Genomic DNA, 22,198 nt, shown 5'->3' with positions numbered 1-22,198 from the left:
AATTTATTTTTAATATTAAGATATTTAAATAATATAAAAATAAAAAAATAATTAAAAATTTTGAAAACTCACACCCTCTCATTAATTATTAATTAATGTGCCCTCATGTGCACAAGTCAGAATCGCCAATTACCGACCAAACTAAATTCCACTGTCCCCCTCCTCTCTACCTCCCCAATGGCTCCACCGGAAAGTGACTCCGTCGAGCCTGTAACTCCGGCAGGCAGACTATTCCTCCTACCAGAAATGAATACCGTAATCCACTGTGTATTTGGTGTAAAAAACAAGATAGACATAGACTCCACAAGATCAGTAATCAAGAATTCTCTCATGCTCAAGCACCCAAGATTTTGCAGCCTCCTAGTACGTGACAAGAATGGACGGGAGCACTGGAAAAAAACAGATATCGATATCGATCAGCACTTCATTATTGTAAACAAAAAGACATGTACTGATGATGATGATGATGATGATGATGATGTTGATAAAGCAGTGAATGAATATATAGCTGATTTATCAGTTAGTACTCCACTTGACATGAACAAGCCTTTGTGGGAAGTCCACGTCATGTTGGAGAAAAAGTGTGTTATCATGAGGATTCATCATGCGTTGGGAGATGGGATCTCTTTGATGTCAATGTTTTTGGCAAGCTGCAGGACAGCGAGCGATCCTGAGGCGATACCTACTTTGGTCACTGGGAGGAGGCCGGATTGTGGGAAGGAAGGGAAACAGCAGGATTGGAGAGGGGTTATTTTGAGACTTCTAAAGATGGTTTGGTTTGGCATGGCTTTTAGTTTGGAGTTTGTGTTGAGATTTTTGTGGGTTAGTGACAAGAAGACCGTGATTTCTGGTGGTGATGGGGTGGAGCTGTGGCCGAGGAAATTGGCTACTGCCAAGTTTTTGATTGAAGATATGAAGACTGTGAAAGGAGCTGTTGCTAATGCGGTAAGTGCATGGGCTCTTTTACCTTTTTCTGGGAAACAAATTACAGATTTTGTTATTATATATATTGATGGAGTGATTTGCTTGTGAATTTGTGATTAGCCATTGAAAGGTGTCTTTGCTTTTAGCTTCACAACTTAGTCTATTTGTCTTCCAACAACATATCTATGCCTTCTTGGAACCACTCAGTTGCTGGATTAGAAGTTTTTTTTTATAATTAATTACGGGTTCATGTAAGTCTGAGGTTTGTGAAACCTGAATCGGTGATTTCTAGAAGACCTGACCGGTTAAGCTTTAGAGTTCTAGATAAGATTTAATTAATATATATAGAAAGGGGTGTTTAAAAAATATATCTAGATTATTTGTAACCAGGATTCATGCCGTCTTATAATTAGAAGCCCTGATAATTATCGTCTTGCAATTAGCATCTCTCATAACTGTTAGCCACTTCATAACATATCATATTTACCACGTGGCAGGGCTTAAAATCTTTCAAATAAACAAAGTGCTCAGTTGAATATGTGTCAACACTAAATGTTAATAGTATCTCTATTTTACAGTATATGATTATGATATCATTATCACACGATGAAGATAGACCAGGGGTTCTTCGCGTAATCAATGATTAAAGAGCATGCTAGGGTGATTAAGAGAGTTAATTTAACAATAAACCAGAGCCACTTATTGTATCTACCTGCCCTTTTCTTCTGTCATGTTTTTGTTTCAGCCAATACTACGATCATGACATCTAAACAACTCTATGAATGCTAAAAAAGTTTGAAATCATGTTTTGTGTTATTAGACCCACAATGTGATGAGTGTCATATCAACGGGGAGGAAAAAACTAATTGAACCAAAAAAAGAAGAGAAAAATTAGCGAGAAAACTTGTTCGTATCGGGGATTTTCATGATATGATGAAACAACAAGTCAATAGTCAAGTCTAGCTGGTAGAATAAAGTTATGTGAATATTTTTTTTCTTGCAATATCATTTGGACTTAATAAGGAAAAACAAACATGGAAGTCAGGAAAAGAGTTGTCTCAACCAACAACATTACTATCAGGCAACGAATAATTGAGATCCTTGGACATTTCGACTGGCAGACATGGGAACAATAGCATGCACGCAGTTCATTTCTGATATAATGACTTTGATTCTGTCAAATTAACGCAGACCATTAATGACGTCCTCTTCGGGGTGATATCATCTGGACTGTCAAGATATTTGGATCACAGATCTCCGGAAGGTAAAGCGAGATTTTGTTTTGGTGCTTGGATTTCGGATTTTGAACAAACATTTCCTTATTATTTATATTGAATTCAATGCCTCTGTAGCTCTGAAAGAGGGCCAGCAAATAACAGGAATGGCCATGGTTAATTTAAGAGAACAACTATCCATGCAGGTGAATTATCCACTTCTTTCACTCTGTCTACGTTTTTTCAAGATTCCAAAGTAGTAAATTTGGGACCAATGTCTTATCAACACAGCTGTCATATTCTAGGTAACCCCATGTAAAGCTACTAGTTCAAACCATATTGGAAAACATTTGCGAACTTCAGATGACTAGTTTAGTAATATAAAGTAAATGAATAACTTTTTAATCCGAGGATGGATAATTTATTTGTTTCAATCTAAAGAAATCTATAGCCTGTCGAGATAGATCTATCTAGACATTTTAAATACGGTTAATAACATGTTTTCGCTTATTCTTTGCAAGCCATTCAAATGGTTTCCTGACTGACCTGTTCAGGATCTATCCGAGATGTTGAAGAACAATTCAGGATCGCAATCACGATGGGGCAACAGGTTTGGCTTCATTCTCCTACCTGTCTTTTATCGTAAAAGTGATGTCGACCCTCTTCAGCACGTGGGACGAGCCAAGACGATGGTTGACAGGAAGAAAAAAACATTAGAGGCTCACTTCGCGTATCATATCGGACATCTAGCAATGTCTTTGCTAGGACCGAAGGTAAACAAGACATTGAGATATTCTTACCTCATAGTTTTGGTGTATGCTTATATATAATTCGATTCTGTTTGCATTTCAGGCCGCATATGTCCTTAATTACAGGGTTCTTTGTAATACTACGTTTACATTCTCAAACGTGGTTGGACCACAAGAGGTGGTTACTATGTCAGGCAATCCTGTAAAGTTCTTAAGGGTGAATACATCTAGCATACCCCATGTACAACCTCTGAACTTTAATGATTCTCCATTTTTCAACTTTAATCCCATTGTTTGTTGGGTGGTAATGCATAGATTAATTTGTTTCTAATACAAGTTTTTTTTTTTTTTTTTGTTGGGTGATAATGCAGGCACTCACGATGCACATGGTGAGCTATGCAGGAAGAGCTGACATGCAAATCATGGTGGCCAAAGACATTATCCCGGACCCAGAATTTCTTGCCAAGTGCTTTGAAGATGCCTTGTTTGAAATGAAGGAAGCAGCTGCAGCCACCGTATAAATTACTCACGGAATATATGTATTGTCATTGTCTGATTAATTAATTAGCTCATTGATTTCACCAAACCAATTTAATCGTAGAATGAAAGTACTTGTAATATTTAGTGTGCTATTGGGAAACCACGTTTCCTTTCCACATGTTATTTTTAGAATCTATAATTTATAATTTTTTAAAAGCTATAATCACAATTAAAAGCCATAGCTTTTCTAAACGGATTTTTAAGCATAGATTGGTATTGAAAAAAATGCAAGTACATGAAAACTTGAGTCTAAATAAAAATACTTTATTCAACATGGAAAAAAAAAACTCATCTCTAGCTGTTCTCTACTTAATCAATAACTTATCACCATAATGTTTTCTTTATAACTTGAATTGACTCATCTTCAAGAAAGTGGAGGCACTCATCCTTCATCCCTTTCTATCTCTTGACATCCACAAGTGTGTATGTTGCCTTGTTTTTCTTCATTTCAGTTCAGGCCACATGTCATTCATAGAGGATGTAGCCGCTGCTCAACCTCCTCAGCATCTTCATTACTTGCTAAAAATGCTTCCAACTAGAGGTATTGATCATTGCCATAATAATCCATGGTGTTTGAAGAAACCCTGAAAATGTGAAGTGTTTTTTCTTTTTTCTTTCTTTTTTGTTGGTCTATCCGTTAATGACCTGCCATTTTTTGCAATTAATTTGTTTGGTTGTAGTGAAACCATCATTTCTCCAGGGGCTAAACAAGGGTTGATACCACTTGTTATTGCTCTATCGGAGAACCTGTAAGGTTAGACGTACATTTGGTTGTACATTGTATTATGGTACACTCATGAGTCATGGCAGTTTAATCGGTAACTGTCAGTTTCATATCATAGATGTGTTTTGCCAATAGGTTCTGTAACTGCACTGCTGCGGTGGCCGACAGCCCCACCAGGGTAAGATACGTATAATTTTCTTGTTGAATTGCTGTTGATTTTCTACTGTGTTTCGATGTTGTTAATGGCAATTGGAAAAGTTGTTTATTGTTTTACCTATCTTCACAAAATTGGTGCTGATCACATGGAATGGAGATGCCGGTTGTGGATGTTCGCAAGGTGTGGCTTTTAGCCAAGAATGTAACACATTAAACTGTAAGCATGCATCGATGTGCATAGTTAGATGGAGAATATTGTTGTGTGCATAATTATGTTGATTATTCATTATATTAAATTCAATGCCACCTCAAAAGTTCCACTTTTGTGTCTGCGTTGGGCATTGTCTAAGAAAATGCTTTGATTCACTGGACAAGGGCAGCTTATATTCTACAGCTCTTGCAATGCAGGTAGATCAGTATATGCACATAATTCTGGTTGAGGAAGATGCCAACAATTTCAATGAAAGTAATGGTGAACTCTTTCATACTGCCTCAGAAGTTGGTGAGAAACTTTACAGAAGGGGTGATTTTGCTGAATCTCGGATTGCAAACTTTGATGGCTATCTTCATAAAGAGGTAAAGTTCTGTAAGTGAGTTTGTAAACGAATCTACTTGTTGCATGGTGACAGTTTATTGTTCTCTCAGGTCAGGCTGTTCCCAGATACTTGACGCGCCATTTTGAGCAAGGGGATCATGTAAGTTATTTATGGTTTTGGCCGTCAATATTTACAATGTTTAGAGCTTCTGTGCTCAACAAATTCTCTCATATCGTGGGTGGAAGGTTTTGGCAATGGTGACAGGGGAATTCTATATAAAGAAGGGTCTGTTTCCAGGATTTGGAAGGCCCTTTGTATCCTATGGAGAGATTTTGCAGAGGTTTGTACTAGTCTTTCCAGAATGCTTCCACATATTTCCAGTCTTGCATCGTTATTTCTCAATCAATCCTTTTGATTACTTTCTTTTTAGGGCTGGACGTACATCGGAAGTTGCTGCAAGGGTTGCTTTAAAATCACCATGGTGGACTTTAGGTTGTGCATAACAGGTATTGACCCTTCTTTAATCTGAACTCGTTGTCTTTTAGATCTAACATTTCTTTCTTCTTATTTTCCCCTTTTCTTCATTTTGGTTAATCCTGATCAGGAAGCGGCAGGCAGTGCACAATGGGAGGATGAACAAATTGAATACATTAAGGAAAAGGTGAGTGAAGAGGGTAGGCAAGAGGATTTGAAGAAGGGAAAGGCAGCTGCACAGGTACCACTTTAGCCGATAATCAAAAACCAAATTTTGATTAGAAACTCTCATCGAATACATGTGGGCTGGTTTTGATGCTTATATTGATTTGGCCTGCAGAATGTATTGGATGAGGCTGCTTTCTTGTTGGATTTAGCTTCTATTTAAGGAACCTGGCATGATGTTATGGAGCTCATCGCTGAATGTTATAGAGAGGCTGGATTTGAAGATGATGGAGATTCATTTTGTACAGAGATTAATAACCGATGAGGAAAGAATCGTTTGGTTCATGGTCGTAAAATTTGATATCGAAACTATTCTCTGATTTCTATATGTTTCAGCTGTTCTGTTATTGGAGGGGCAGTGTGGAAGTGGTCTGTATCGCATGGTTTTTGAGGCAAATGCATAGAGTTTTTGTAAGCTATAAAGTACAAGAAGATGTAAAACTTGATGCATCTGTTTTTCTTTTTAATTACACGTTTTGTAATAAGCAAGTTGAGCATACATTTCATTCTGTCCAGTTAGAGAATATCTTCTCTTTGGCTGTAAGAATTTTTGTGGATTGGCTGTTGTGGATAATAGAGATGATCAGATTATTAGTTTGGAGGGGGTTAGAGTGATCACCTAGCTGGCTTTGTTTCTTATTTTCTTCACACGAAACCGTTAACATTTCTCTTTGATTATTTTTGGTTCGGTTCGGTTTTTATAAAAAAAAATAACAAAAGTGAATTTTTTTTAAAAAAAACCGAAACCGAACCGAAACCAGTTCAAACCGGCTGGTTTCGGTTTAGTTTGGTTTTTCTAGGACAAAAACTGGTTTGGCTCGGTTTTTTTTCCGATTTTTTTGGTTTTAGGCTTATAAAACCAAAACCGAACCGGTCGGTTTTTTCAAAATTTTAATCGGTTTTTTTTCACGGTTCGGTTTTTTCGGTTATTTTTTTTTCCGGTTTTCTTGGTTTTTCGGTTTTTTTACTCACCCCTAATGTCTCTATACATTTAGTATGCTGATGAATGTCAAATTTGTTTTTCAATTTTTTTTATTTTAAAGTCATGATATCAAAAATAATTTTTGTAAAATAAAAAAATATTATTTTCATGTATTTTCAAGTAAATAAACACTTTAAAAAATAACAACTACAACACTTTCAAATACCCGTTTAGCACTTGAGTTTTAGACTCAATTAATCACCACTATTATTCTATATTTTGGATAATACTACATAATGTCAAGTAAAAATGAATCACATATATGCATCAGCAATATTAATGGCAGCAAGGCATCTCCTTCTATTTTCTCAGTTACAGGTGCCACTTTAAGCTCTCTATGTCCTCAAACCTAGATGCATGTACACATCAAGCAATACGTAAAGACAATATACGTTTCTTTTTCGAAAAGAAAAAAAAAGTATGATGCCCGCATTATCACTCTTTCCAATCATCAACCAAAACCAATGAACATTAAAATATTCAAACATAAGACCGTGGCTTTCACCAGTTCAGTTTGTAGTGGTGCAGTCATGGCAACAGCGGTTTCTTCCAACTCGGCTTCAACAAGTTCTATCATACCTTCACTAAGGATCGGGACTTCTTGCTTGTCCCTTTCTTCCTCCTCATTAATAGCCTCCTTAGCAAACCAAATCCTTGGTTTTTACTAGGAACAATAGCCAGAGCTTCAACTGCTGCATCACCGGCTTTGTGCTCTGGTCCAATATATGCTTCAGGAGCACATACCAAGGCATTAGGACTAATCAATCCATTACCATTATCTGAGTGGTCAAGAGAGGATTTTTGTGCATCTTCAGTTGGAGATCTGAGAATAATTTCCTTAGATCTATCTTCAGCTAGCATTTGATCACGCAAGGAGAAGCGCTTGTTCAAGTTCCTGATATTGGTGGCTGTGGTAGTGGCACCAGTAGTGGTGAAAACCTTGTCAAAGAGTGCTGCTTCTCTTGGTGAAGCCAGAGCCTTCAGTTGTTTTCCAAGATTAAGGATGGTTTCTTGGCATTCTGCCAACTTCACAGAAGCTGCTTTGATCTCCCAGCCCTGCAAATTTGACCATCAGATTCAGCAGTCGTGCGAAAGAAATCAATTATCTAGAATGAACTCTTTGGATTATCTTGTTTTTGTTATCAAATTAATTTCCTAGCTAAGGTGTTGAGTGTATATATCTTACAAAGGAATTTTAATTAACACAGTAAGATGTGATCGGTAACTTACATCCTGTGGATGCTTTCCCTCTTTATTTATGCCGCAGCTCAGGGTTTCCTTCGCAGCACTGTTTAATGTTACAAATATATCAGAATTCTCTTTCAATCAGGAAAGTTTTTAATTTTTCCGATAATCTTCAGACGGTATAAAAAGATAAAACTCGTTACCTTTCCAGCTGAAGTTGAAGCTCAAGACAAGTTGCTTCTAATTCTTCACAGCAGTTACTTCTGTCTTCCAATTCAACTTCCAAAGATGAAAATTTCTGGAAGACCTCATTCAATTTAGCTTTGGTAACTGTAAGCTGAGTATCAAGATCTTCATTGATTGACTTCTGATTTTCAATCTGATCCTCTACCATTCCTTTTGATTCCTTCAAAATTTCCACTTCTGCTTGTAACCTTTCAACTCTTTGTTCTGATTCCCGAAGCTTCACCATCAGGGTCTCCGTCTTATCAGTTGCAGACTGCAGCCTGGCTTCCATATTATCCAGCTCATTTTCCAGTCTCCCGTTCTCTTCTTGCAGATTACTCAGATTAGATTGATCATGTTGTTTGCTTGTTTCTTTCATAGGGGTGTCGATACTGGAAGTTTCATTCAATGAATTTGCAATTGAAGATTCATTTGGAGACTTCCAAGTGATATAACCACCAATATCACATTCCAAAGGATGCCTTGATAATGCTGCTGCATCAGGTTCAGAAGCATTTGGATGATTTATATACCCTAAAGCAATTTTAATGTCCTCCAGGAGTTCAGTTAGACTTCGTTTTGAAATACGCTGCTGTTTAAATATTGCATTCAGAACTACCTGAAGCCAGTCAAAAGACTTATCAGTTGAATCTTGTTTTGAATGGATCTCTTGTTTCTTGTCTCTATAACCAGAATGATCTAGTTCAATGGGAACTAGTTCCTTACCAGCCGAGAAAGAGCTATTCCCACCCGCAGAAGGTGTTTGTGTGGAAACTATAGCTAATTTCTCCATCTCAACAAAATCATCCATTAAACTCATGTCCAGAACTTCAATGTCTTTACATTCCGACGGACTCTTGAGTTTCCTATCTCTGAAGTGTTCCAATTCTGCGATTAGAGCATTAGCCAATGATCCAGTATCCGAACCTGCAGTTGGAGAGTGGATTTCACGTGATGATGGACTATGCTTTGCCAGCTCCAAAGACCTCTGGTCTCCAGAAAGCTCTACAAGCTGAGCCTCGACCTGTGATAACCTTGAAGCTGTTCGTGAAAACATGATCCTTGAAGATTGAAGCTCGGCATTCTTCCTGCTCATCATTTCTCTGAGAGCTTTATTCTCCTCTTCCTTACCAAGCAATTGATCGATCAGGAAATCAACGTTCTTCACAGGAGTTTCTGGAAAATTTCCCATGATGGGGTCTCTGACTACCAAATCTCTGGTGAGGTTCGGTTTTCTTAATTCCATCTGATCCCTTCCCAGCATTTCGGCTTCACTCTTCATCTTTGAGAAAGCTGCAGGACCAGGCAGCCTTTTCCGCATTAGGGTACGAAGTCTCTGACATTCTGCTTCTAGCTTTGTGACTTTCCTCATACTCTCCAAGTGTTGCCTGCGTGATGCATCAGCAGAACGATGATTATATTCCAGCTCCTCATTTCGAACCTCAAGTTCCTTCTGAAGCATGTGAAACTCGTACTTCAGAAAAGCATTTTCTTTTTCTGTGTTATCTAATCTAGCCATTAGAGTATTGAATTCTGCAACTGTCTGAGATGCACGTTTATGCAGTTCTTCCACCAATTTCTCTTTGAGTAAAAGGGCATTACTCAGATTTGTGTTCTCAATGGCTAAATTAGTAAGCCTTTTGCTTGTCTCCATCAACTTGACTTCCAAAGTTTTCTGTGCCTTCTCAAATTCACTTGTTGCTTCCATGACAGCATCATGTATCTTTTGCTCCTGTTCTTCTCGGAAAGAGTTCAGCTGCTGCATGCATTTCTTTAATGCAGCATCTGGGTGACTTAATTTTTGATTTGCAGCTAATCCCTTCTTCGGATCTCCATCCAGTTCTTTCTTTAGGCAATCTACTTCTGCCTCTTCCTTTTCCTGGCCTAGAAGAAAAAAATATCCATTCATTGGATTGACCAAAAGACCACTAGCCAAGCATATTATACAGAAGAAAGATAATCAAATGTCATATACAGGCAGACCCAAGAAGGAAGAATCACCTGCAGTGGCTCTTGGTACTGATTTTTCATTTTCTGTCACAACATGACAATCAAGAAGCACTGAAGCTAACTTCTCGTTTAAGTTTCTTACAGCTCTAACTGGTCCTACTCCATTCCCAGTTGGAATATTTTGTGTCTATTGAAATGAAACAAAGGGAATGCATCAGTCAGATTTTATATATTCACCATGAAGTAAGTTTAATATCTGGACAAGAAACCAGCTCGTACTGAGATGCAAAGTTTCCTCTTACCAGGGAAGAATCAGAAAAGAAAGAAAGAAAGAAACAACAATAAATGTACAAGCAAGATTGCTACAGGACTTGATTACATCACATACATTAGAGGGATCATAAAGGTGTTTTCACAGAGGGAAAGGGGAAGCTGAAATAGAAATTTAATTGGCTTTGAACAAAAGAAGCCTCTGTAATTACCTCTTCATCAATTCCTTTCACAGAAATGCCGAATTTGTTTGTTGCTACAATTGTCTTTTCGGAAGATCTTTTCCTCCAAAACCATGTCTTGTTGTCCATCACTTTACTTTCTGTGTATAGTTAAAAGTAAATTCATAAGCAAGAAACATTCTTCCCAAGATTTCAGTTAAAGATCGATGCGAAGTTTAAACATATATACTCAACATGAACACAGTGGTGGCATATTTATTATAGTTAAAGATTTCAGCTCCTAGTGTCATTTCAATGATGCAATCATCTGCTTTGCAAACTTTCTACCCTTAATTATTCTCGATCATTTGATGGAACTATATAAAGATGAGCCTACTTGAACCATCTACTAATGCAAGCAAGCAATATCAATTACCATATCTAGCTATCGCCTATAATGCGGGCTACCATCTTAAAAAAAAAAAAAGAAGAAGAAGAAGAAAGAAGCAAGCACTATATATATCCGTTGCTCACCTGAGCCTGGCTTAGCAAGAAGAGATGTAATTAGTTATAAACGATCATCCACCATTAATGTTCCTTCCCAAGCAGTTGTGAGAGATAGAGAGAGAAAGATTTAATGTAGAGACTGTCAAGACTTAAATGCAGCAAGACCTTGACGGGTAAGGTAGAAACTGTGAAGTGACAAACAGTCGAGTGTAGTGTGTATAGAGAGCACAAGAACTTGAGCCCATAGAGATCATGTGATCTTATACAAGGACAAATGTGAGCATGGTTTTCTTGCATAGGATGCTTAGCTACTGCACCACCGACAACTATACCTAAGTATGCTAATCATATGAGAGGGAGAGAAGGAGAGAATGAGACAGTGAGGTAAAGGGAAAGGGAAAGGGAGAAAAGAAACGATGAAAACTGCCAAAGGCAAGGCAAGTGAAAGATTAGGCTTGAGGCTATCCTTTTCAGGTTTCGTTATCTTGATTTACTTCGGGATGCGAGATTATCAAAGGATGGATAGATGGTGCCATGCTAAGTAAGGTCTCGTGTGTAGCACGCTCTGTGAATTATAATGGAGTGCCTAGCACTGGCTTCGAAGGAGGGTGTGATACGAGGCATCAGAAAAAGTGGAAATGGGCCCTGATAAAAATGATTCTGTCTTAGGTATTGTTCTTTTCTGTTTAGAGTAAAACGTGGTTTGTAGCAGGAATGTCTTCGGATTTTGAATCTTTAGACAGCCACGGGAACGAACGTATTATGCAAGTTGTGGGTCTCGCAAATCATTGTGGAGCATATGATGACTGTCGTGATGTCAATTGTATTTGTTATTTTTACTATTGTTTTCGTCTTTTAAAAAAATATATTTTTTATTTTAAATTAATTCTTTTGTATTTTGAAATCATTTAAATTTATTGATATTAAAAATAAATTTTAAAATATAAAAAATATTATTTTATATATTGTTTTTTAAAAATATATTTAAAAAACAACTACAACCACATTACTAAACACACATGCGGCAACATAAATGTTACACAACTATGCCAATCAGCTTTGCATTTTTGACATATTTTGAAATCATTAAGAATCGTTGCTCAATTATCATTCATGTCTTCACTTTAATAATTGTTCTTTCAATTTTAACAATAGTGAAACAAAAGTCAGAGTTTTATTAAAAAAAAGAGGGAGGGAGGGGAGTCTGAACGTTTATTCTTTTTAGTATAAATTAGGGGTAAGTAAAAAAATCAAAAAACCGATTAAACTGATAAAATTTTAAAAAAAATAATCGAAAAAATCGAACTGTGAAAAAACCGATTAAAATTTTAAAAAAACTGACCGATTCGGTTCGGTTTGGTTTTATAAGCCTGAAACAGAACCGAATCCAAATGGAAAAAACCGAGCCAAATCGAAAAAACTGAAAAAACCGAGCAAAACCAGAAAAACCGAGCCAATCTGGTTTTTGTCCTAAAAAACCGAACCGAAACCGGTCGGTTTGAACTAATTTCGATTTCTTTTAAAAAAAAATTAATTTAATTATTTTTTTAATAAAAACCGAACTGAACCAAAAATTATCAACCCTAATATAAATTTTGCTGGGAAAACTTTCACCTTGGCAATTTTCAAGATACAACTTTATGGAATGTCTCCCATTCAAACACTTTTGTTAGATTAAAATGTCTTTGGAGAATATTGAAAGACGTGCGCCACGATTCTTTTGACCTCCTCCACCTTTATTATATGCCTAATAATTAACAGCAAACAATTAATTTATCATTTTTCTTCGACAATGTAACATGCCTAATCATGATTTCAAACAGTAAAGGAGTACGCAAGGGTCCAATATGCTGAAACAAGGAGAGAGGGAGAAAAAACTGTGGAGATGATCTATTATAAAAACTTACTTCGAAAATTTGATGATTGTTTTGTAATACGTGACCCTCATGAATGAGATGTTGTGAAATTAAATGGTTTAATAAATATTAAACATACTTTAAAAAGTGTGAAATATTTACAGTGCAAAATTATATCATAAATCCTCTCACAAAAACATGGTGAACTCATAGTTCATTGTGGTTTTTCTTTTTGTTTGAATATATTTTTTATTTATTTCGCTCTCATATGATTAATTGGAGGCCATTTTAAGTTAATTTATTAGGAAATACTAAGATTACAAGACATGGGATCAAAGTAAAAAAAACAAGGGAAATGGATAGCTTTTCTTAACTTTGAACAAAATATTTATTGTAGATCTTATACTTTCTGAATTGTAAATATTAGAGCTCCTAATTTTTGAAGTTTCATAAAACAAAGAGCCAATTTTAGTACAAAACTTTTTTTTTTTTTTAATCTCTGGTTTTTGAGAAAGAGAGAAAGTCGCGAGATTCCAGTAGTAAAGAGAAAAAATCATCGATAATACCAATTCTAGCTACCAATATGATTGATCTTGGTATTAACGGGTCCCATTCGATCAGAAGAGATCCACTTAGGTATTTTTTTTCATCTTTAAATTGTCTAAAAAACAAATTTGAGCTGAGGAAAAGTTTTTTTTTTGTTCGGGATAATTTTGGGTTTTGTACCTTTTTTAGGTTTTTTAATGTCATTTATGGGTTTATCAAGATGTTTTGGGTAAAAAATAAATTGAAAATCAACTTTTTGGGCAAACAATATATACGACCCAATTTTTCAACGACCCATAGTCACTAGAAACTAGGTCAGCAGACAACGAGACATCTGTAAAAAAATTTTTAATTAAAATCGTTTGCCCTTTACTATTGGAAAAAATAAAGGCCTAGCTCGCAAGCCTGGCCTTTTTCATGGGTTGGTGTGCGAGCCAGCCCATTTTATAGGCCAGGTGTGTGGGTAGGCCCACACCTCTGACTTTTGTTTTTAATGTATTTTTAAGCCTTTTAGATTAAAAAAAAACACATTATTCCATCTTTTGTTTGTTTTTTAAAGGGGTTTTTTCACAAAAAAAACTTTTGTTATCATTTTTTAAATAATATAGGGCTATTTATTATTCCAAGACTTAGGGGTGATCATTTTCGGTTTGGTTCGGTTTTTACCTTTAAAAAACAACCAAACCGGAAAGAAAAAAATCGGGACCCAAATCGAACCAGAACCGGTCCAAACCGACCGGTTTCGGTTCGGTTTGGGTCCGGTTTTTGAGGTCCAAAACCGAAAAAACCTATGGTTATTTTTCTGAAGCCGCTTTTACTTCTTTCTTTCATTCCCTTTTTAACATACTTAGTTTTTGGCTTTGTAGGAACAACAGGATCATAACCTGGAGGAACTTCCTGAGTCTGCATTTCCGTTCTCCACTGCGTCACACATTATAATAAAAGAAACCAACCCATATCAATCTTTCTTCATCCACATACACACATAGCAGAAAATTTAAGAGAATGGAACCAAACCCATGATTCTCCAGATCAAAGAAGAGCATATCAGGGCCCCTTTGGATTGGTAGACGGCGACTTCATCTTGGGGGTATAACCAGCCCGAATCCAAATGGATTTTCTTAAGGGTACCGCCAGGTCGTCTGCTGGGAGTCACAATCCTCTCCCCTTCTTCTAAGGTTTTGCTTCAGGTGGGAGAAGTGCGTGTCCATAAGCTGTAACCAAAATAGATCTTGTATTTATAGCGTCATAAGAGGGAACAAGCATTTAACACTCCAACTTTGAGCCTTAACGACGACGTCAACCCTGACTGCCTTTACTCCAAGCCGCCTACCGTGTAACGACCTGGCCTGGGATCAACGAACTCAACTCTTACCGGGGTCGAGAAGTGTGAATGAAAATTGAAAGGGTTGGAGGGGAGGGGGCGACTGTGTGAGGGAAAGCAGATAAATGGTTAGCTAGGGTTGTTGAAAGGGAAAGTAATGGGAGGAGGCGGCCCGTGGCTTGGACCGCTTGGTTTTTTTTTTTTCATTCCTAAACCGAACCGGTTCTGTTCGATTCGGGTTGGCCGGTTCAGGCACTTCAAAATAAGAAATCGAACCGAACCGGATATTTTCCTAAATATTTTAACCGGTTCAATTGGTTTTTTTTACCGGTTCGGTTTTTTCGGGTAATTTTTTTCGGTTTTCTCGGTTAAATCGGTTTTCCGGGTTTTTTGCTCACCCCTACCAAGACCACATGAGCTCTTATTTTTATTTTACTTTTTAAATTGTTGTTTGATATAAAAGAAAGTCTTAAGCATCTGGTTGATGTATAATTAAATGGGATGTATGATTCAAATCACGAGTTTAGTAGGTTGATCCCGGTTAGCTTGAGTCTTTTTTTTTTGTTATTTTTCAAATTGAATATTTTTATTTTTAATTTTTTCCTTCAAATTTTTTTGCATTTACTATAAAAAAAACACATTAGAGGAGCCTACATATTCTTTTTTTAATGAAAACAAATTATTCAGCATGTAATGAAGCGCGATCAAATGGTTAGTTGATGCTAAAACCCATTTGGTTAATTTGTAAAAGTAGTTTTCTATTTAATAATAAGTAGTTTTCTATTTAATTGTTAAACAATCCAAATAAATAAAGAGGAATACAAAAAATAAAAAAGGAGGAGGCTAGGGTTTCATTGATGCTGCATAATCACAATAATCTAAATGAACAAATTTAACCTAAATACAAAGAGATTATATATAGGCTAAACTAAAAAAAAATGTTATTATACTCTTAATAAATAAAACAAAATAACCATATATTTCATAACATCTCCCCTCAAACTCACAATACGGCAGCTACAAGCATCGAGAGTTTGCCAACTAAAAAATGAAAAATAAAATGCGAGTTAATAAAGAACTCTGAAATCTACAAAGAAGAAACAAAAGGCAAAGTAATAGTGTCATGCTTGAGATGACGATGAGTAAGATGACAATCAATCTCAATGTGTTTAATTCGTTCATTAAAAACTGAGTTATGAGCAATCTGAACAGAACTCTAGTTGTCACAATACATAGGAGTAGGATGAAAAAGGGAAACTCTCATATCTACAAGTAACCAACGTAACCAAAAAATCTCTTTGATAGTAGATGTCATAGCATGATATTCTGCTTTGTTTGAAGATTGAGAAATAATAGATTGTTTCTTAGTCTTCTAAAAATAAGAGAATCACCTAAAAAGATACAGAAATCAATAACAGACTTACAATCTGTGGGATCACTGCTATGATCAGCATTAGAGTATGCATGCAGCTTCAAAAAAGAGGTGGATGAAAGTAAAAGACTCTAAAAGACTATACCCCGAAGATATCATAAAATACGAAGAATAACTATCCAATGAACGGTAATAGGAGAAGTAACAAACTGACTAACAACATAAACAACATATGCAATATTTGGACGAGCAATAAAGAGATATATTAAGTTCCCTACAACAGTATGGTATAAAGCATGATCTGACAAAGGTAAACTATTAAAAGAAGAATATTTTGCATTAACCTCAATAAGAGCATCTATAGTCTTATTATGAGTAAGTCTAGCCCACTCAAAAATATCTGCAATATATTTTGACTGAGAAAAAAAGATAACCTTTGGGTGAGTAGGTTACCTCAATGCCCAAGAAGTATCATATAGAACCCAAATCCTTCATTTCAAGTTGTTTAGCTAACTTTATCTTCAAAATTGAAATAACATTAATGTCTTCACTAATAATAATCATGTCATCAATATATAAAGATAAAATGATACAACATGCATCAGTGCACTTAATAAAAAGAGTTGAATCATGATTATTAGAAATAAATCCAAGAGAATAGATCATAATAGAAAATTTCTCAAACTAAGCACAAAGTGCTTGTTTAGGACCATATAACGTTTTTTTGAGCTTGCAAACATACCTAGAGTCATGTGAAACACCAGGAGAGGGCGTCATATAAACTTTTTCTTGAAGATCTCCATTCAAGAAAGCATTTTTAACATCAAGTTGAGAGATGTCACTGACAAACCAAAGCTACTGCAATAAGAGCACAAATAACAATCATTTTTGCAACAAGAGCAAATGTCTACTCATAATCTATATCATATTGTTAAGAGTATCCTTTTGCAACTAACCTAGCTTTGTATCGCTCAATAAACCCATCAAAATTAGTCTTAATCTTATACACCCAACGATAACCAACAACACTCTTACTAGGAGGTAGAGGAACCAAATCCTAAGTATTTGTCTTATGCAAAGAAAAAAGTTCTTCATCCATATCTTAGTGCCAAAAAGGATTAAGAATTACCTCTTTATAGAAAAAGAGCTTAGAAAGACAATAAATAGAAGCTAAAAAGAAAGTAAAAGATGAAGAATAACAAGAATAAACAAAATACGGTAACTTTATGGACTTACGAATGCTTATGAATTGACATAGAGGTGGATCCACAATCTCAGATGGAGCTTAAAGGGCTATAAAGGAAAAGAGAGCTTTATGTGTACTAGAGAGTAAAGTGTTAGTACCTACAGAATGATCAGTACGAATTACACTATGGATCCTCTCACAAAACACTATGAACTCACTATTCAGGGTGGTTTTTTCTTTATCTCAATTTTTAATTTCACTCTTATACGATCAAATTGGAGGCCAGTCTAAGTTAATGTATTAGGAAATGGTAAGATTACAAGACATGAGACTAAAGTGAAAAAAAAAAACAGGGAAATGGGTAGTTGTTTTGAACTTTGAACAAAATATTTATTGTAGACCTTATACTTTCTAAATTGTAAATACTACGACCCTTAATTTTTTAAGTTTTGGAAAACAAAAGGCCAATTTTAGTCCAAAACTTTATTTTTCTTATTTTTTAATCCTTGGTTTAAGAGAGAGAGAGAGAGAGAGAGAGAGAGAGTCACAAGATTTTAGCTGTAGAGAGAGAAAATCATCGTTAACATCAATTCCAGCCACCAATATGGTTGATCTTAATGTCAATATGTTCTATTTGGTGAGGGGAGATCCACTTAAGGTATTTTTTTTCACCTTCAAATTGCCTAAAAAAACAAATTTGAGCTAGAGAAAAGTTTTTTTTTTGTTTTGTGATAATTTTGGGTTTTTTGTACGCTTTTTAGATTTTTTAATGTCATTGATGAGTTTATCAAGGTGTCTTAATTTTTTTCTATATGTTTTGGGTAAAATATGGATTGAAAATCAAAATTTTAGGCAAACAATACATAGGGTCCGATTTTCCAATGACCCATGGTCACTAGAAACTGGGCCAACAAACAACAAGACATTTGCAATTTTTTTTAATCATCATCCGCCCTTTACTATTGGCAAAAATAAAGAGCCAAGCCTCATTTATAGGATGGCGCGCGAGCCAGGCCTCTTTTATAGGCCAAGTGTGTAGGTAAGCTCACGCCCCTAACTTTTTTTTAATGTATTTTTAACCATTTCATATTACAAAAAACATCATTTCATTTTTTTAAAATGTGTTTTTTTAAAAAACTTTTGTTATCAATCTTTAAATAATCCGGGGCTATTTTTTATTCCAATCTCACATGCAGCCCCTATTTTTATTTTACTTTTTTAAATTGTTGTTTGATATAAAAGAAAGTCCTATGCACATGGTTGATGTATAATTAAATGGGGTGCATAACCCGAATCACGAGTTTGGTAGGTTGATCCAGTTGGCTAAAGTCTTCTTTTTGTTATTTTTCAAATTAAATATTTTTATTTTTAATTTCATCATTCAATTCTTTTTGCATTTGCTATCGAAAAAACACATTGGAGGAGCCTATATATTCTTTTTTTTCATGAAAAAAATTATTCGGCCCGCGATGAAGTGCGGTCAAATGGCTAGTTGCTAAAACCTATTCGGTCAATTTATATAAAAGTAGTTTTCTATTTAATAATTAGTTTGTATAAGTAGTTTTTTATTTAATAATAACACACTTGATGACTGTTTGATATAAGAGGTCTATTCTTTGTACTATAAATGTATATATTTTTTTCTCATGAAATTATATTTTGGATTTCAATGTCTCAAGAGTTTGTTGCGGTTCAAAATAAGTTTTATTTAAATATTTATTTGAATATAAAAAATTATAAAATTCTAAGATTATGAATATTATAATTTTATTTTATTAGATTGTGCATGTTTAAAATTATATAATAAGATAATTGCTTACATGGTTTATGTGATAATTTAGACTTACATGAGCTTTTTTTTTTATATAATGATTGAAAATATCTTTAAAATAATTTACACATTAATGAATACCTATTTTCTTAACATCTTTCACGAGAAACTATATGTATTCCAAAGAAATAAGTTCTTGTGAAAACTAACCTTAAAATTCAAACTCATGTACTCAAGAACTCAAAGGAGAAAGCTATCTCCTTGACCATCTGTCCTGAAATCGTGTATTGTTTAATAAATTATGTTTGGCATTAATCAAAATTAAAAGCACTACAACTCTATCATACTAAAAATCAATTTAATAAGTTCAACCCTTTTATAATTGTTACACCTTGGTTTAAGGACTCCCTTTGCTTTGCTTTTTTTTTAAAAAAAATAAAAATTATAGGCCTATAAGTTTATTCACCGAGCTAATAATTCTAATTAAGGATGAAAACTATAATTGTAACCGTACTAATAATATTTTTTTTTGTCAAAATAAAAAAAATAGATTCCTTTAATAGAAAATCCAAAATTGTTTGTCTTTTCTGAAGGATGAAGTTTTGTCCGTAAAGCAATGTCTCATTTCAATTATAGTTTTAAAACACGATCCGGTCTGACGGGTCGACCTGAGACCCGATCGACCATAATTGAAACAGAGTTGGGTTGAAGAAAAAATATGAGAAGAAAAAACCTGGTGTGACCTAGCGGGTTGACCCGGCGATCCGGTTGACCTGACAAAACCCGATCAAAATCCGGTTGCAACCCGTTGACTTTTGTTTTATTTGTTTTTACTAAAATGACGTCATTTTAATTTTTTAAAAAAAAATTTGACCCGAGCGACCCGGTCAAAACCCGGAACCCAGGCCTTGAATCAGGACCAGGTCTAAAAACTATAATTTCAATACTTGTAATAATTAAGATATTGAGAAATAGAAGTTACAAGTGAATAAGAAACATTTTTAGAAAGCGAATTATGAAGCAATCAAGACAATTAAAAAGACATCCTATTTGTATTTTATCTCTAATTATTTAAATCATTTCCATATATGCATTGACCTTGTTTTCTTTTTGAGAAAGAAATCAAGATGTCGGATTTCATTGCCTTAAAAGCATTCCATGCAAGTATATCTATAGCAGCATGCAAGTCCAGGGATTTCATATTTTTGTCTCTATATAAACCTTGATAGCTAGCTTCTTTCCCTAGCTAGCCTGCTGTTTCTGTCGAACGAAATGTTCTTATTTGAAGCTGAAAATTTGTGATTTTTTTGAAGGTTAAGTAAGCAAGGCAAGACAATGGCTTCTCAAAAGCTTCATCAGTTGGTCTCCCTCCTTGTTGTCTTGCTTGTTTTCCTTGGTCAAGCAATGGAAACAAATGGAGAACTGAGTCACTGTGATTAATTATCCTAGCGCTTCGGCTACGTGCAAAAGGAACTCGGACTGAGTGAAGACATGCAAGCACTACCATTACTCTCCAGCAAGTGCCTTGTGTGTCTTACCAATCCCACCGCGCACAACTCATCACAAAGGTCTTTGTTGTTGCCAAATAGTTATTTCATGGTAACTATTTGGTTGGTTGCTTAATTAAGCTCTTTTATATATTATCATCTAATGTGCTCGGCAAAAGAGTTGGAACTAATGTGAAATTTGCAATATCGAATTGCAAATGTGCACTTGATTAAATCCTGGTACCGCAATTAATATTACCTGATATTTTGTTTTTTTAGTTCAAGTAATTTAATTTATTCTTTCTAATCAAATGTCTTGAACTTGATACAGAAAGCTCAGGTGGTTGATAATAGCAGGTGATACCTAGTAAGTCATGGTGGCTGATAGCTATGATAATAGTAGATGGTGTCTGGTAAGTCAATGTGGTTGATAGCTGATACCTACAAAAGATCCATTTTGATAGATATGGGGACTCTCCGATGATAAAGTCAGTAATTTTGTAAATAGAGAAAGTGCAATGCTATTTTAGAGAGATAAACTCTCAAAATATATATGCTGAAAATATTAAGAATAAAGAAAATTGTGAACCTTTAGTTTGAAGGATTCATGGTGTATTTATAGCTCATGAGTCTTGTCTTTTTATGGAGAGGAGGGGCTAAAGTGTAATTTTACTCTTGTGATATTTCGAATTATATTCTACTCAAAATAATACGTATTAGATCAATATAAAATATTAAGGAACCCGCGTAGGATCCTGAAAAAAATTATTGGTGAATGTTAGGATATGAAAGATGGGCTCGGGCGTGATGGCCCAAGCCCGCGAGGGTGCTAGGCGTGACGATATGCCCAACCTTGGGCTTAGGATTCTTGCTCGAGCCCATGCTTTTTGGGAGTTGGGCTCGGGCCACCACGCCCAAGCCCATGATTCTTAGGTGTTTATCGGGCTTATACTATTTTTTAGGGTTGTTTGGGTCCCTTTTTGAGTTTTTTTAGGTCCATTTTATTTGGATCCATCAACAGCCTCTTAAGTCTCTGTGGTATTAATCCGTAAAGACTAGTAAAAATGTTTGGTTACCATGATGAGTTTATAGAATCCTCTTCATACGAGAAGAAGGGTTTTGTGGTGGATTCATGATGTATTTATAGCCTACAAGTCTCTTTTTTTTTGTGGAGAGAAGGGGCTAAATTGTAATTTTACACTTGTGAGTTTTTGAGTTGTATTATACTTAAAATAATACATAATGAAATTAGTATAAAATATTAAAGGACCCGGGTGGAGTCCCGAAAAAATTTCTTAGCGAGTGTTGGGCCCAAGCAGGGTTCACGAGCTCATTAAAGATAAAAGATGGATCTAAATACTCTATGTGCAGGGGCGGAAGCAAGGGGGCAAGCAGGGGCCCGGGCCCCACCTGTAATATATATATATATATTGGGTAATTAGGTAATTAAATAATAAGGAAGTGTTATATTTTTTATTTTAAAGAGGTGGTGTGATTTTATTTTTGATTTTCTTTGAATTTACTCTTGACCTACATGGAAAAGAAAAAAATATAAATGCATTACTTTGTGAAATAAAAAACAGAGCCATCAATTTATCCTAATATAAATCCTGCCGCCGATCAAAAACATAAATCGCGAGCAAAATTTTTCTACAAAAAGATTGAAGCAGGGCTACTAATTAATTTATCTTTCATCAAACAAAACAAGGTAACTTAAATTTAAAATATATTTTTGTTTTGTTTTGAGATGTTTGTTAATAATTTGATGAGGTTTTTTTATATAATTCTACCATTTTTGCTTCTTCTTTTTCTCAGGTCTGCTAGTTCTACCAAA

At 35.2% G+C, this 22,198-nt stretch overlaps 2 protein-coding genes and 1 pseudogene across 2 annotated transcripts; 2 read left to right on the top strand and 1 right to left on the bottom strand.

Moving 5' to 3' along the window:
* Nucleotides 1-105: 105 nt before the first annotated feature.
* On the top strand, nucleotides 106-3,606 carry LOC112324010 (wax ester synthase/diacylglycerol acyltransferase 11). Its single transcript, XM_024584554.2, has 6 exons — nucleotides 106-945; nucleotides 2,116-2,188; nucleotides 2,277-2,344; nucleotides 2,693-2,911; nucleotides 2,991-3,128; nucleotides 3,259-3,606. The coding sequence occupies exons 1-6, from the start codon at nucleotides 106-108 to the stop codon at nucleotides 3,406-3,408; spliced, it is 1,488 nt and encodes a 495-aa protein (XP_024440322.2). The 3' UTR covers nucleotides 3,409-3,606.
* A 369-nt stretch (nucleotides 3,607-3,975) lies between these two features.
* On the top strand, nucleotides 3,976-6,139 carry LOC18095203 (protein IN CHLOROPLAST ATPASE BIOGENESIS, chloroplastic-like; annotated as a pseudogene).
* A 624-nt stretch (nucleotides 6,140-6,763) lies between these two features.
* Nucleotides 6,764-11,261, bottom strand: LOC7492047 (filament-like plant protein 7). Its single transcript, XM_002300190.4, has 6 exons — nucleotides 10,850-11,261; nucleotides 10,367-10,476; nucleotides 9,936-10,071; nucleotides 7,913-9,818; nucleotides 7,755-7,812; nucleotides 6,764-7,580 (listed from the first exon to the last, which is right to left on the bottom strand). Exons 2-6 carry the CDS (start codon nucleotides 10,463-10,465, stop codon nucleotides 7,098-7,100), a joined length of 2,682 nt encoding a protein of 893 aa, XP_002300226.3. The 5' UTR covers nucleotides 10,466-10,476; nucleotides 10,850-11,261; the 3' UTR covers nucleotides 6,764-7,097.
* Nucleotides 11,262-22,198: the final 10,937 nt, after the last annotated feature.

Source organism: Populus trichocarpa, chromosome 1, assembly GCF_000002775.5.
Source record: "Populus trichocarpa isolate Nisqually-1 chromosome 1, P.trichocarpa_v4.1, whole genome shotgun sequence".
NCBI classification, from domain to species: domain Eukaryota; kingdom Viridiplantae; phylum Streptophyta; class Magnoliopsida; order Malpighiales; family Salicaceae; genus Populus; species Populus trichocarpa.
Note: the sequence above shows the minus strand (reverse complement) of the source record. Positions and strands in the feature narration are given on the sequence as shown.